Source organism: Cyprinodon tularosa, unplaced genomic scaffold (genome assembly GCF_016077235.1).
Source record: "Cyprinodon tularosa strain WSP-4 unplaced genomic scaffold, ASM1607723v1 ctg30, whole genome shotgun sequence".
Classification (NCBI taxonomy): domain Eukaryota; kingdom Metazoa; phylum Chordata; class Actinopteri; order Cyprinodontiformes; family Cyprinodontidae; genus Cyprinodon; species Cyprinodon tularosa.
Window position 1 is genome coordinate 6,309,142 of NW_024039008.1, and position 16,139 is coordinate 6,325,280.

At 35.6% G+C, this 16,139-nt stretch overlaps 1 protein-coding gene across 2 annotated transcripts in view; it reads right to left on the bottom strand.

Annotated features, from left to right (window-relative positions):
- Positions 1-11,260, bottom strand: part of sgip1a (SH3GL interacting endocytic adaptor 1a) — a 98,673-nt gene extending 87,413 nt beyond the window's left edge. For both annotated transcript variants that reach the window (XM_038291674.1, XM_038291677.1), the window contains exon 1: positions 10,917-11,260. In XM_038291674.1, the coding sequence (XP_038147602.1) occupies positions 10,917-10,926 (10 nt within the window). In that variant the 5' untranslated portion in view covers positions 10,927-11,260. The remainder of the gene's footprint in view (positions 1-10,916) is intronic.
- Positions 11,261-16,139: the final 4,879 nt, after the last annotated feature.

Below are 16,139 nucleotides of genomic sequence, written 5' to 3' on the forward strand. Positions count from 1 at the left end.
CCTGCTGCCAGGGGATTACACAAACATGTCTGTTTATCTAGCACTGGATCTTGGGTAACATTACATAAGCATGCCAGTGTGTGGTCATGTATGCATGAGTCGGTGTTTCTGTGCACGATGAAAGCTAAAAAGAATTTATGTTGAGACGGATGATGAATATGATGCTCAAAGCAAGTAGATTCCTTCCTCATGCTGTCTTTCAGCAACTCATCTCCATTCTCTGCCTTCTTTTACCCTTGAGGTCAGTGAATTCATTATGTGGTATAAACACCTCAGCTTTCTTTCATGTTTGCTTTATGGTCTAACAAATGCTGCAAGAAAAACATATATGCATTACACTGCCGATGATGCCATGCTAGCATCAGTGTTCACACCTGTGTTACTATTACTAGAAAAATCCAGTGACTCATCCAGATAATGTTTTGTCTACGTCAGGGCAGCCAATCACCCGTCTGTCCTTGCAGCATATTTCATTTAAAAGCCGGAATCTGGAGCAATGGTTTTGCTGAACTGCGATTAAGCTTAAATTAGGTGTCATTGAAGACATAGAAAATTTTTCGTATGTTAGACTGTTTCCTGCCAGGTATGCTGGTGTATTGAAAAACACTTTTAGTGTGCGAGAATAAAGAGGAACATCGAGTCCTATCTGTAACATCCTTACAGTATGGTAACGTTTTGCTTCTATCCAACTCTGAAAACGTATCCTTGGATGATGCTGTGAATATCACAGTACTCTGCTCAGTAAGGATAAAGTAAGCTGTCTTTAGTTTGACAAAATCGTCTCATGGCTTTTGTGGTTTGCTTTTAAAGTCGTAGGGAAGTCTTATTTAAAAGTCTGGCTTAAAACATGTATATAAATGTAATCTTTATCAGACCATATTGTTCCAAAATTTAGAAAATTTAGATTTAAAAAAAAATCCTGTCCTAAAATCTGCTTTTCCCCCCCCGCTATTTTATGCAGGCCAGGTAGTTATACGTCAGCTTGTACACCTAAATTCGGCCAATCATATATCAACGGTCATCTGTCAATCAAATTTTTTCGGTCATAGCATCTTGATTAATATGTCGCAGCTAATTTACGCAACGGTTGAAATAAGAAATAAGAATCATTTCCTTTCCCATTGAGTTGCGTCCCAGTGTTCACGGGGATGGACGTCTGTGTCTTCAGCAGGCGTAGAGCTAACAGAACTGGCAGCGTTGCGAGGCAAGGGCTCAAACATGTACGGCTGTAAGCCTTCTACACCAAACCAAGCTTCTGCCGCCCTGGCGTCCTCTTCCACAACATCTTCGTCCCCTGCTTTCCTCCTCCAAATAAAAAATGTATGACAGAGGAGACTCATCCACGACCTCCGACACTAAACTCTCCTCCTCTTGCATGTTTCCGCTGTCCATAGCGTTCCTTGACAGTGTCGTTTCTAAGTCACCAATTTAGTGCTACTTGGTCCCAATGGAATTTCCTATTGGGAACCTACTAGCACTAAGTAGTAACTGGTTAGAAAGATGCTTATTAGAATCTAGCCACAATCAAACTTGCTTGCGAACCTTCCACCACAACAATCCCGCCCTCTTGATAAACAACCAATCATGTTCACTTTATTAACTCGTGTAAAGTCATGCACCACTCAGGAGAATTCGGAAATGCAACAGTGGGAACAGTCGTTTCCCTACGACTTTAAGAATCCCCTCCTCCCATTTTAAAATGAGAATCCATAACTCTAAGAACATGCTGGCAGTAGGATAACTGCTTTTCAAATTAGTTAGAGACAGTTAAAGCTTTCACATTTATTTTCAGTATCAAGCAATCAGCATGCTGATGTGAGTCAATTGCTGAAAACACCAAAGCCTAGCATAGGATCAAATATTGCTTTTGTTAGGAGGCTGCTTTGATATGCAAGTTGAAATCTTATTGATTTTGTAGCAGTGTTGTGAGAAGTGGAGAACGCCTTTAGGAAAGCAAAATAAAAGGCTTAAAGTGCCACTTTTAAGCCTTAGTAGAACAGAAAGAGAGATATGCAATGAGCTATACAAGTTAGATTGTTTGTAACGAGAAGTTATTATCTCATTATTTGTAACAAGGAATAAATAAATAAGAGGAAACGTGAAGAAAGCAAAAGTCGATGTAATAGCCGAGCAGTGAAAAACTATTTTCTTGTGAAACATTTTTTAAATGCTGATAAAAAAGGCTATTAGGTTCATTTTGTCCAGTTTAATCTCCTGGTTTTCTTAAAGGCAGAAACCAGTTTTTTAGAATGCATCTTAACACACGATTGCGTGTGGGTTAGTATGCATTAGACCTGAGAAGTTTGCTCCGTGTTTTTCAACTCTCTACACTCCATTTCCCTTCAGACTAATTTCAAAATAGAGCTCAACAGGGCAAAAAAAAGTTTTCTTTCAGCATATTAAGCCATTTGCCATTATTAAGCCATTATAGATAATAAGAAAATCCCTCAGACTTCATCCACTGCTTTGAACCTACTGGCCACCGAATCTAGAAACCAAAACCATTTTGTGCACCGAGAAAATGTAAGGATCCATAAAATGAATGAATTGAATGAATTATGGAGCAAATTTTGTTCCATTATTGTTGCAAGAAAATGTTTTATAAATGGAAATTTGAAAAGATGCAAACCAGGGATTAAACATCCAAAAAAGTATTAATGCACAAAACATTTTGAGAGCAACTTTGCTGTTTTATCAGATTTTTTTTCTTACAATTTTATCTTTTGAGATTTTTTATTTTGTTATTTTCTTTTATTTTATTTATTATTTTAAAATTTTTTTTTAATTTTAAGTTTTCAAATTTGATATTTTCACATTTCTTTTTAGATTATGTTTTTTATGAATTTTATTATTTTCAAATTGCATTTTACAAATCATATTCACTTCACTTCTGGGGTCATTTCAACTGACCTGCATGGATGTTAGAAACATGTTTATTAGTCAATATGACATGAAAGGGAAGCTTTGATATTGACCTGCTTTTACAATCTGAAGAGAATGTATTTCTTATAGCTCAGTATAAGAAAGAGAAACCTGCAAAAAATAAAAATTTGAAAAATTTAATTTGAAAAAAATAAAATCCAAAAAATGTTTTACTAAAAATCTATATTTTTTAAACAAAATTAAATTGAAAAAAAAAAGAGAAACAAAGTTTCTCTCAAAATACTTTTTTTTTTATTAAAAAGTTTTAAATTTCCATTTGCAAAACATGTTCTTTGTTTTGCATTAATTATGGAACATAATTTCCTCCATGGATTAGTGACACATCAACAACTCAAAAAGGGAAATGTTTAAATTAAAATTACTGTGCATCTATTATTGTTCCCATTTGAATAAAAAAAAACAAATGTAATATTCTTAAATAAATCTTTTTCAAAATTTAGAAAGTAGATTTGCCCACTTATACTATAAAATCTAGTACCATAATGATAAAAATAGTTACACATATAATAGATCATCTACTCTAGAGTCAACAAAACGGATAATTTGTTAAGAGTAATAATTCTATAATTCCTCATACATCTGAAGACTTAAAAAACTACTAAGTAGAGCACCATATGGCCCTCGACTTTGCTACAGCGCAGTCAAAGGTTTATCCAAGTTTCAGCCTTGCAGCTTCTGAGAGACGGTTTAATTCCAATCACTGGTAACAAGGATTAACAGGACTATGTGTCGAAAGCCCAGGAAGTGTATGTGGGACGCCATACAGCTTCATATCATCTGCAAAATGTTTCAAGTAACCAACTTTCAGCTAACTTGGAGAATTTTTAAAAAAATACTTTAATGCCTTATCAGTGTGGAGACTTTTCAATCTTCCTTTGGTAAATCTACAGGAAATGCCAAAGGGCCATTAGAGATTTAGAGGGCAGTTCCGCTCAAGACATAAACATGAACAAATATGTAAAGTGTAGAGTTGTGTTTTAGGCCCTGGAGGGAATGGCCAAAAGAGATCAGTATTCCTTACATTATAACATGGCTTTTAATAAAAAAGATCACAGTGCTTGTTAAATTAAACTACTGTGGAAATAAAATATTCATCCAAAGATTTCTAATAGTATCAATTTGGGAATATAGATAGGGTTATATCTGTAACTGATAACATAAATGCAGACTCATATTACAGATTTGTTACGCTCCTAATGTTTTTGTTTTTTTTCGGGTTACTTGGTGGTTCTGACTTGTACTTATATCAAAAATCCCAGCTATGGAGAAATCTCCACACTCAACCTTTTGTTTTTTCTGCAATAAAAATGAGCATCATGTAGCGTTACTACTTGCTATGCCATAGTCTGCACTCAAGGGGAATCTTTTTTATCATTCAAATCAAATCAAATTTTCTTCATTTTAATCATTATTATAAAACAAAACCTGTAATAATGTATCATATTAACATGACAAATCCAGAGGATTTAAAAGAAAAGTTTGTTGCTCTTCTCCTGGATAACTATGTAAGAGAGGAGTGCCTCACTTTGGCCGGCCGGGGATTAAAAAGCCTTCTTCCTTTTGCAAACAAACTACTTGTGTATATCTGACTTTTCAACTTTAAAGACACTAAAAACAAAACAGAGTACAGGCAGACAATGAGGTGCATAAAATACCAACATACTTTAAGCCTTACAGGAAAAATGTGAAGTAGTAACAGAAACAGGAAGAGAGAAAATTCAGGACAGACTGCGATGATCTCTTTCTGTGTTTTAAGCAACTCCTCAACCAGGTGTGGTACTGAAAGCACATCGAAGGGCTAAAATTAATGCTCAGTCTAGAGTCCACTTTTCAAATAAAGGTAGAAACTGCTTTACATTTTGTGAATCAAGGCCTCAAGCTGGGATAAGATTAGGGAAGCTCAGATTTTAGTTTTTTTATAGTTTAGTTGGAAGTTTCTCCCATAAAGACAATGTGTGTCGCTCAGTGACTCGGTGTCCTATGAAAGCCACCACTTCCATCATAATGCAACCAGTGATTCCCCTTAAAAATGCATTTTGTGACAGCATGTTGTGTCACTAAAAACCCATGGAGAACTCCAAACACAGCAACATTTGAAATGATTCCACCAATGCAGACTTCTGTTTGTCATTGTTTTAACCAACAGAAGATAAGAAAAGATACAGAAAGCTCAGGTCAGCATTAAGGCCCAGCATCCTACGATTTAAATTTGACGTTTCAAACAGTTTGGAGCGTGAATAAATTATATTAAACTCAAAGTAATATATCTGCAGCATTCAGAGATATTTAATACAACAACAACAAAAAAAATCTGGGAGATGTTTCCTAAAGGAGCACAATTTGTCTTTGTCCACAGACGGCTGTAACAGGTTGGCAGTAACCCGACAGCCTTAAAAAGCTTTTGATGAATCATGCTGCATAACAGAAAGGCTGGGCTGGAATTATACAAGTAATTTGCTGGAAAATGCTACAATTTTAAAATGCCAACCACTTCCCCCCATAAACTCTACCCAAAAGTCCAAGGCTACAGTTCCTTTAAAAGGTTCCTGGAGTAAAAACTTTCCTTTGCAGAATCAGTGATGCACATGACAAAGATCAGACTTAACAGTGCAGATGAGCTGAAGGCTGCTAATAAAAGAAACCAGGGCTTTATTTAACACCTCAGGGGGATCGTCTTCGTGCCACACAGCACTGATTCAAAACATTTAACCAAAAGAAGCCTAGACTAAGTACTAGGCGTATAAACTGTTCAGTACGTGGAATTACTTTTTATTAACCTGACATTTCTGGATGTTTCTTCCCTTCAGTGTTACTTGAATATTTATTTTTCTAAGGAATAAAATTTTGTCTTTTCATCAGTGACAAGCTAACATAATTAAAAATGACAAAAACATGTCAAAATAAATCAATTTGAGTTTTATTTTTTTATTTGAAATCACTTAAATAAATCCCCTTTTAAATATCAATAAGGTTTATTAGGATGCAATCATACAAAAATACAGCAGCAAAGCGACTTGCTGAGTATAGTAATAATAACTAAATAATTTCCTCCATTTGCAAACTAGCAGCAGAGAAGACCTACTTGCGTCCAAGAAAATGGAGAAACTATTTATTTTATATCTTTAAGAAAATAGAAAAAAAATGATGTAGTTCACTGATGCTGATGCAGATAACATTATGTCTCAATTATTTTATTTTTATTTTTTTTAGTTTGACACAATTGCCCTTTAGGAACTTAGAATCCTGGTTTACATTTAATTCTGTAAACATCAAACCACATCTAGTGAAAAATAATTAACAATTGCTGATTTGCTATTGATTTCAATTAAACTGCCCCAATTTATCGTGCTTTTCTCAACATCATGTCTTGAGGCGAATAGTTGTTAATTCAAACTAATAGTATGAGACGCAATCACCTGTTTTGCTCTTGATTAAAATTAGATAACGCTCCCAAAACTTCTATCCTCGTGTGTGGGGAAGAGAGTCATGCTGGCAGTGGCACTGGGCTTTAAAAAGCACAGCTAGCAAGGATTAGCATCCAATTTTAACACCTGAATGTAATCCCGCCAGAACACACTCTATGTTAAGCCTGTCCCAGCCTTGCTAATGGAAGCACAGCGATTGTAAATGTTTTTTTTTTACCCTCTCATTTGTTACTTCATGTGAAGCTTGGCATCTGCAGACAGAGAGAGGAGAGCTCATTTCCAGGCCAAAAAATGAGCATTAAATACAGAAAGCTCATTAGTCAATTTGGAGATCAAGTTAGAAAGATGTGCACTAAAAACAGCTTTTTAGTCAATTATAATTAGGCAAATCTATTTTCATCTGTGAACAAATATTTCCAAATTATCAAGATTTCGAAACAGCTCAGTTTTTTAACATTATGGATGCAAGGAAACAAACATTTATAGAAGTAGAAACATTTATAACTAGGGATGCACGATATTGGGATTTTGGCCGATATCCGATATTTTAAAACTCATGTAGCCGATAACCGATATCGATACCGATGTTAAAGCTGGACAAAAATAAGTAGTCATTAAAAATAGCAGTTTTGTTATCCATTTCTGACACTTTGAAAATAATATACTCAAATATATTTTCATATGCTGAAATCAAATTGATTTTTAAAAACGCGGTATTGATCTATTTTACTTTCAAAATCTCGATGTCATCGTTCTGTTACAAACTCTCGGGATATTTTGCAAATTCTTGTGAGATTTTGTTAGTAAAATAGATCGATACCGCGTCAATATATCAACATATAAAAATATGGCAAAATTTCGTGAATTTTTGGGGGATTTCGTAGCATAACGATGACATATAGCAATATTTCATTAGTAAAAGAGATTGATGTGGTGTTTTCTAATGGCAATATATCAGCATATGAAGATATTGTGATATTTTAATGTATCAATATTTTTTCCCTCGTTTTTGAGGAAGAAGTAGTATTTCTTTTTTTTTTTTTTGACTTCAGAAACTCAGAAGCTGATCCAATATCGGGTTAAATATCAGTGGGGTGGCCGATGTCCGATATTCAGTTTTAAGGCAGATAAAGGCCGATACCGTTAGGGGGCCGATTATATCTTGCATACTATTTATAACATGTGCTGTCAATAGACAATGACACCTAAAACATAGGGGTTTACAATAATTCAGTATCACTATGTATCACAATATAAATTTTTTCAATATCAGATATATAACATTTCAGTATACAATAGGACTATAATTACGGCCTTTGCCACTGACTGACTTTTCCATGTTTTATTTGGTTTAATTTGTGTGGTTTTTTTTTAAAGCCAATTTATCTATATTTGAGTCTGTATGTAAAGGTACCTGTTCTTGTCAAAATAATATTTAGTTAAGGGGGTCATAGAATGCAAAAACTAGTTTATATTGTCATAGATAAATAACGATAATTCAGTGGGTGAAATGGACGTACAGAGAAGTTCAAAACCCATTGACACCTCCTTTCTCTGCAAATCTCACAATTCTAAACTTCCACCATAAAACGGGCGAATTCAAATGAAGCCCCGAGTTGACGTAAACTCTGGGATGTTGCCTTATTTGGTTCTGGCCTGTACTTTTGTCGGATTCAGTCATTTTTTTAGGTGTGAAAAGTAGGACATGTCCGGGAAAAAGGTGACATCTGTTCACCCTAGCTTATCAACAATTTCAATGTTTAGTGAGTGAGGGCTTGTTGCTATGATGCGTCTTTGCTCAGCAGCTTCGCTCGTTGTAAACCAACCAATCAGAGCACAGCTCATCTAAATATTCATGAGCATACCATAAAAGTAAGAAAACCTGTTGTTTCATTCTAGGACTTATAACTAAGCTTGCATTAGGGCTCATAGAACAGCAAATATGCCATTTTCACCCCAACCAATGTTACACACCTTATTCAGAGACCTTAAGGACCGGCACCAAATACCCTACAGAATCATTCTGTGACCCCTTTAATAACATCAAACCTCTATTGTAATTACCAAAAGTAAGCATTATATCATGAAATACATTTTGGTCATATCCTAAAGCCCTGCTAAAACAAAAACAAAAAAGAAATCAACTTTTATTGACTCATTTAGCTCCCCTACCAGGTTGTCTATAGAATCATGGAAGAGGGTTGATTTTGTTGTGACTCTAGGATCTAAATCTAAATCTATACTGGATTTTCAGTTAACTGTTAAAGTCTAACAGGCTTTTTGTTTTGGTATAATGGAAAATGGCAACATGCAAAAAGACTCCAGGGGATTTGGAAGAAAAACAGGCTTAAACAGGCCCACAGCATCATAGATCCTCCACCATGCCAGACAGTTACAGTTAGAACAGAAAACATTTCTGGCATTCCTCTCAAAAAAGTCTTGGATGTGAAAAGCTTCTGGTTTTGTTTGCAACATTTTAAAGATTTATTTTTCTTATTTACCTCTATTATAATCCTCTTAATCGTTAGCTAAATTTGTGGCCAGCAGCTGAAAGAAACCAGCAGTAAAAAAAAAAAAGAACACTCCTGGGAAACAATTCCATAAATTACAATTTCAAATCTCTTCATCACTTAAACTGTGAGGCACACAAATAAAATGTGTTTTGGTTACATCATTAACCATTTAAGAGGGATGATACTGGTATCAAAATTACCACCAATGTTTACTTAAGCTAAAAATATTTTCTATTTTATTAAACTGTCAAGATAATGGTTGGATTTTTTTTCTCAGTCTGAAAACATGACTCAGAGATAACAGTTGATTTAGTGTTTTTTTTTTTTTTTTTTTTTTTTTTTTTTTTTTTCTACACCTACAACAGTTTTCTATAAATATGGTCAGTGATGCATGCAGTTCTGGATAATCATGACTACAGACTGAAACAGCATGGACATATGGTCGTGATAAATATGAAAACACCCGAGTGGTTGGTAGCTGGATATTGGTGTAAAAAGAGATGTTGGTGACAGCTGTTGTCATTATGCTGATCGTGTGAGGCTAAGTTTAGCCTTTTCTATAGATGTGGGGAAATAAACTTTACCAAAACAATCAAAACAAAACTGTGCTGACATGTCAGGCAGAGTATAGACTAGAAATTAAATCCATCTAAACAGGAAACCAATACAATCTAGATAGTATTGCTGTCAGAAGAATGTTAGACTTCCAAGTCTGCAGCCTCTTGGTTAGCTTACACCAATTCAATTCAGTTTATTTATATAGCGCCAATTCACAACACCTGTCATCTCAAGGCACTTTACCGTTCACCAGATCGTAGAGTCAAAGTGATTCAAAGTTTTCTTTCTAAGGAAAGCCAGTTGATTGCATCGAATCATTGACTTGAATGCATGCCCTCACACTAAGCATGCTTGTAGCGACAGTGGAGAGGAAAACCTCCCTTTTAACAGGAAGAAACATTCAATCAGTGTCAACTTGAAAGATATTAAAAAAGACAGCTGAAGCAAAGACCTCAATTAAGGATAACAAAAAGATAAATAGTAAACCAACACAAAATATAAATTAAATTTTGTTCTGTACATCTTCCAGAGAATAATTCTCTAAGGACCAGTTTCTAGAAGCAAGCAGGAAGCAGTTATATCCTCTACTTTCTAAATATACACACAGAGATGCACACATCCAGATGACACACCAATTAAAGTCCTTTAATTGGCCAATCATAGCTCTGGATTCAATAATAGTATTCAAATCAGCTTGAATTAAGTATCTGGAATAGGCTATTTGTTGAGCCAGATGGTAAGCACTAATAGTGATGTTCCTTATAAAAATCAGTTTGATTTATATATTTATGCATTTCTTTTTCACAATATTCCTCATTGAGTTTCATACAGTTTAAGTTGTGTGTTTAATTTTCAGGTGATAGGGGATTCATCACCGGCCTTGCCTCAAATGACGTCATCAGTTAAAGAGATATGATAATAAAACTACAATCAAATCCCTGCTCACAGCAACGGGGAAAGGCAGCAGGAAAATTACAGCTTCCAACTATATTCCCTGATGTAGACACGAGATCCAGGCAGGAACCCAGAGTCAAACATGACAGCGGAGACCGGCTGATCCAGCATTTCAGTGCACATCATACAAAAGAATTTCTACAAGCAAGCCAGCTGGGCACATAAGCCCTCCTGCACAATAAATCCAAATAATCCCCCATGATGTGAAGTGGCAAAAAGGAGTGGGGGGCACTGCAACATATGCGGACGCGCTTCCCAAGGTGCAAGCTTCAATTACGCTCGCCATTCTGCCTCTATGGATGACATTCAGCGGCTGTGCCCTTCTAAGAATAACATGCAATTCCCTTAAATATACCAACTTAAAATAACAGAGTGGCTTATGACATCTGAACCTCCTAAACATAGCAGATGAGGCACAGTAGGACGGGGCATAAAAAAGGATTACCCTATATATGAAAAAAAGGGTGGAGGGGGGGGGGGGGGGGGGCAAGAACAGCATAATAAGAATAAAAAAACAGCTTGCCTTCCATCATGGTTGCAGATTTTCATTCCACTATTTCCAGAGAGCCTAAAATGAAAGCAGGAGCCACGCGGAGGAGATTCAGCAGAGCAGCTGCGCGCGCGTGGATCACGCCCTGGCTGAGCCTCAAACGCTCCCAGACGGTGCCTGTCAACTAGCTTGGAAGGAAGAAAGGAGGAAAAAAAGAGGAGAGAGGGGGGGTAGGGTTAGGCTTGCTGTCCATCTGAGCCCAGAGTTGGAGCCATGGATGCTTCTACTGCTGCGGCTCCAGCTACACGCAGGAGAGGATGCTGAGCGGTGGGGAAAAAAGCCAACTGAGGGAAATAAGAGGTAGGGAGGAGAGAAGGAGGGAGGGTTTATTTGTGTGTGTGTTTGTGTGGGGGTGGCAATGCTGAGGAGGGACACAGGCGGTGTGCTGAGGTCACAGATGAGCTCAGCCAATCTGTGCGGCTCTCTGCGGAGTCACATGTCTTCCAGCTTGGATCTCCTGACAGCGCAGCTCAGGAGGGACTGAAAGCTGTCAGCGCGCGCTGCAGACTGTATGCACACCTTTACAGCAAAGAGGAGGACTGCAAAGCCCAAAGGCAAGCGCAGAGAACAACTAAACAACACAAAAAGGATGTTATAATAAACGCAGAAGCACCACCAATCTTTAGCTACTCTATGTCAATGCAGTGGACCGAGGCTACCGACAGGAAATTGCATTTTATTAGTCACAAACTAGAACAGGCCACTTCCCTATTTCCAGAACAGAGGTGCTCCTAACACTGTGCAAGTCCTGCACTGTCCTATAAAGTCACTATTTCTGTGCCTCCTGCCCTGCCTGGAATACCTCTGTGCTTCAACCTCAGCCTTGCTGTGACAGCCTCACTTTAATATCACCCTGCTTACCCCCGCCGCACTGGGAGCAGGATCGATCTGAGTGACGTCAAGGCAACGCAGGCTCCAGCTGTTTGTGTGAGTGTTCATTAACTGTGACAGGAGCAGGAGCATGAGAGCATGCAGGCATGCACCTAATTCAGTATCATTGTGGCTACTATATAGGCTATATGTCATACATTTCAACTGAATTATGAAATTACAGATTTGTGTTTTAATCTAAACTCTTACTCTTGATATACACTAGAAGACATATGGCCAAGTGTAGGCCTACTAACTATAAATGTAAACATCAGAATTAGTAAATAAAATAAAAAAAGCCATGCAGTTTCATGGTTGAAAGAAGGTTAACCAAGGTTGGTAAAAGGCACGGTACACCCTGGTCAGGTTACTAGTCCATAGCAGGGCAACTCATAAGACATGCAGTCAAAGGTATTTTAGAGACACCAATCAACCCAACAGTTGTGTTTTTTGACTGTGGGAGGAAGCCAGAGTACCCAGAGAAAACCGCAGCACGCACAGAGAGAACAGGCAACATCCATGCAGAAAGATTCCAGGCCTGGAATCAAACCTTGGTGCTGCAAGGCAACAGAGCTACCAACTGCTTCACCATGCAGCCCCGTATATTCTATGTCAATGTTAATTTAAAATTTAAAAAGTCTATCAATGCAGTAATAATGATTCCCATACAATTTGTTCAACATTTGATCCCTGTCTAGACAAAAGTATGTTGTGCAATTCTGAACATTTCTGCTGGATTTTCTTATTCATGTAAACTCAGATGCGAAGTAAATAGAACACAAGCATACAAACTTAACCGATGGGTCAAAGTTTGAAAAATTTTAGATTGCAATTTTAAGATGTAGACTGGCCAAAGTTTATCTTAATCAATGAGGTTTTGGTCTACTTTATACTTTCAAAGTTTTCTTTCTGCCCTTAAAAAACCCAAAATACAATAATCAAGGAGTTGTATGGGTTCTTTTCCTTTTCCCTAACTCTGATTTTTTTAAAATGGACTAAGAGGAAATGTTGAACTGTATGAAAGGGAATTCAGATTTAAGTGTTTCTGAAAGACTCTTATAGCCACGAATAGTTAATCCATGCACATGTGTTCCTTTATTTGGCTTCTAGCCATATTTTCTCCATGGTTATTTGCATTTTAACATAAGACTCTTTTTTTATTATTATGCAACTTAGTGCATAGCATTTAGCACATACCATGGGTTAAATTGTACCCACCAGAAGGAGGTTTTGCATAGTTTTTAACAGCTAACAGTTTTCTAGATTTGTTTATAAGGTGCTGTGAGGAAATTGGGCTACTGACTTAAACACTGATCAGAATCACAGTACATTTTAAAAGAGCACTACAGTGTTTTAACGTAGTTTTATAGAGTCTAAACAAATTATAATAAATTATAATTATAATTTTTCTGACCTATTAATTTATCTACATATCTACCAATTTAATAATATTGCATTATTTATTAATATGGTAAATGTGATTGAAAAGACTAAAACAATGGGCAAGCAAAGTGTCTGATACAGTTTCTTTGTTTAGGTTAAAATATGGACAAGACATAAATTTGTAAATATTTACATTTAGGAATCTGGATTTAAAAATAAGACTAGAATAATAATCCACACACACCCAGCCTGATTAATGCAATTTAACAAAGTTTAGATCATTTCCAGGTGGTTTGCAGCAAAAAGGCTAAACAAATCCTGCCATCTGCTGGTGTTCTGTGGTAACACAACATGGAAATAATTTGCCGTTGGTTCAAGCCTATTCTAAACTTTAGCAGAACATGTTAGATACTGCTAAGAAAAAAAAAATATTGAAATTTAAACAAATGAATCTCAACGTTTTATGTTCAACATATGTGTTTTATATATATATATATATATATATATATATATATATATATATATATATATATATATATATATATACATATACATATATATATATATATATATATATATAAAAACACACCCTGTTTCTTACTAGAGTGGAAGACTTTCCAGGGCCTTTTCTGCTTTTACATTTTTAAATGGGACATGTTTGAAAACTGTTTTTTGAGACCCTTTTTGAATCATTTTGATCTGTGTAACACTAACACTTGTTACTTGCTAAATACTGTTGGGGAACCATTTTTTTTATTTGTGTCATAGGGGGCAAAATCTGTTTAAAAAGGCAGAACAAATATATTTCACTTTTTCCAATTAGTCTAATAAATATTTCCCTGCATTTACTTAAGAGTAAATATAGTTATAAAGTGTTTTTTTTTTTTTTTGCTTGTTTTTTGAAATAATCTCTAATTAATCACACACACCTAGTGCATCTAAATCCTTTTAGATGTTGTAAATTTATTTTAAAAATGACTGTAAATAAATCCCATTTCTGCATGCTCTTACTTAGTTTCATAAATAGCTGCCCGTTTTACTTGGTTTCATTTGTTACTTTTCTGTCAACTTTTTTTCTCATTTCTAAAAATCTTTCCTTTAACTACGTCTAAGGAATAAAATGCTTAAATGCCTTGGATATACTTTGACAGTATCCCCTCAATTGATCCTTATACAGCTTACAAATTTTCCATTATACCTTCTTTTGTACCTTTATTTTTTATGATTTCAACACCCCAAACACACACATTTTCTCCATATCTCAACTATTCTCTCACACTGAGAACAACACACTGAGATGCACTGCCATCTAGTGTTAAATGAGAATCACAGCGCTGTTAAACTTTTATCTCATAACATTAACAAACATTTGCCAATTTTACCTACATTTTCTTCTATTTGACCATTTCAATAAAATAAAATCCTTTTTTTAAACAAGCCTACCTATACCTAATTTCCAAGAGAGTTAAAACATTGTAATTCTCGTGATTTAGTCAAGAGAAATATTTTATGCTTTGTCTACCAATATAATACCCAGCCAGTTGCAAAGGGTTTTGTTAAAGGCCACAGAGATGTTAGAAGCACAGAAGAGAAATATGGCAGTGAGCAAAATCTAAATTTATCACACGCAATATGATAACCATATTTGTCAACAAGATCATCACTGCTTCATTTTCAAAACTGCACAATTCTAGAAGAAGGCCACAAATCAAAAGTGAAAAAGCTTTTAAAAAGCCTTACAAAAGCTTGTCTGATGGTATCATTATCCACAGTGAAAAAAATATATATTTTCTTATATTCCTTATATTAAAAGAACAAAAAACAACTGATTTGTTTAAAAAAAAAACTTTAATCCGTACGACAAACTGAAGCTTTAAAATGCCATTAAAAAAAAAGTAGGTACATTGTGTATGACAAAATTTAAAAGTATGAAGGAGGCGTATTGTAAATAAGATTACAGATGCAGCCGAAGTGGCTGTTAGTAAGAGTAAGCTGCATATAATCAGCCATAAGAAACCTATTATAAGTTAAAGGAGGAACACCCTGGAGCCATTCTATGGGACTGATAACCGCTAATTTCAGCTCCTTAATGTTGAGCACATCAAAAATGGGTGTCCTAAATAGACTGAAGTGCCACTCAGAGAGGAAGAAGAGAGTTATTCCTTAAGCAAAATTAAAAGATTATACTCTGTAATCTAAACTGTTAAAGACAAGGAAGGTGGCATAATGCTGTCTGTTTTCCAGCAGAACCACTGGTGCACTTCACCAAAAAAAATGGCATTATCGTGATTGATTACTATGTGAAAATACTGTACCAAAGAATTAAGACACACAAATGGAAAAATATCCCTAAGTATATACAGCTAGATTTATTACAAAAAGGCTCAACTGACAAAAAGAAAATACAGACACCCAAGATCTTATTCCCTTAGAAAGCTTGTATTAGGAGCTTAGAAATGGGGCCCAATGAAGCAGCCTACATACCAGACTCAATTGCACCAGTTTTGTCAGAAGGAACGCAACAAAATCCAATCAAAGTATTATGAGAAGCTTGTAGAAAAACAGCAATGTGGAGACATTTTTTTTTTTCTGTCCTCTTATCATTTGTTAAAGATATTTTCTATTTTAGTTTTAGGCCACCATACCATACCAACTTTATTTCTGAAGCACTTTATGCACCGGACAGGACCAAAGTGCTGTACACAATCATAAAATACAATAAAATTATAAAATAGAAAAAAAAAAAAAAACGAGTGTAAAATACATATTAGTATACAAAGAGAATAAAACAAAGCAAAACCTCTCAAATTGTGCCAAAAGCCAAGGAATAAAGATGAGTCTTAAGAAGGGACTTAAAAACAGCAAGAGAAGTGGCCTATTTATGCTCAGAGGCAGATCATTCCACAGCTTAGGAGCTGCCACAGAAAAAGCACGGATAATAAA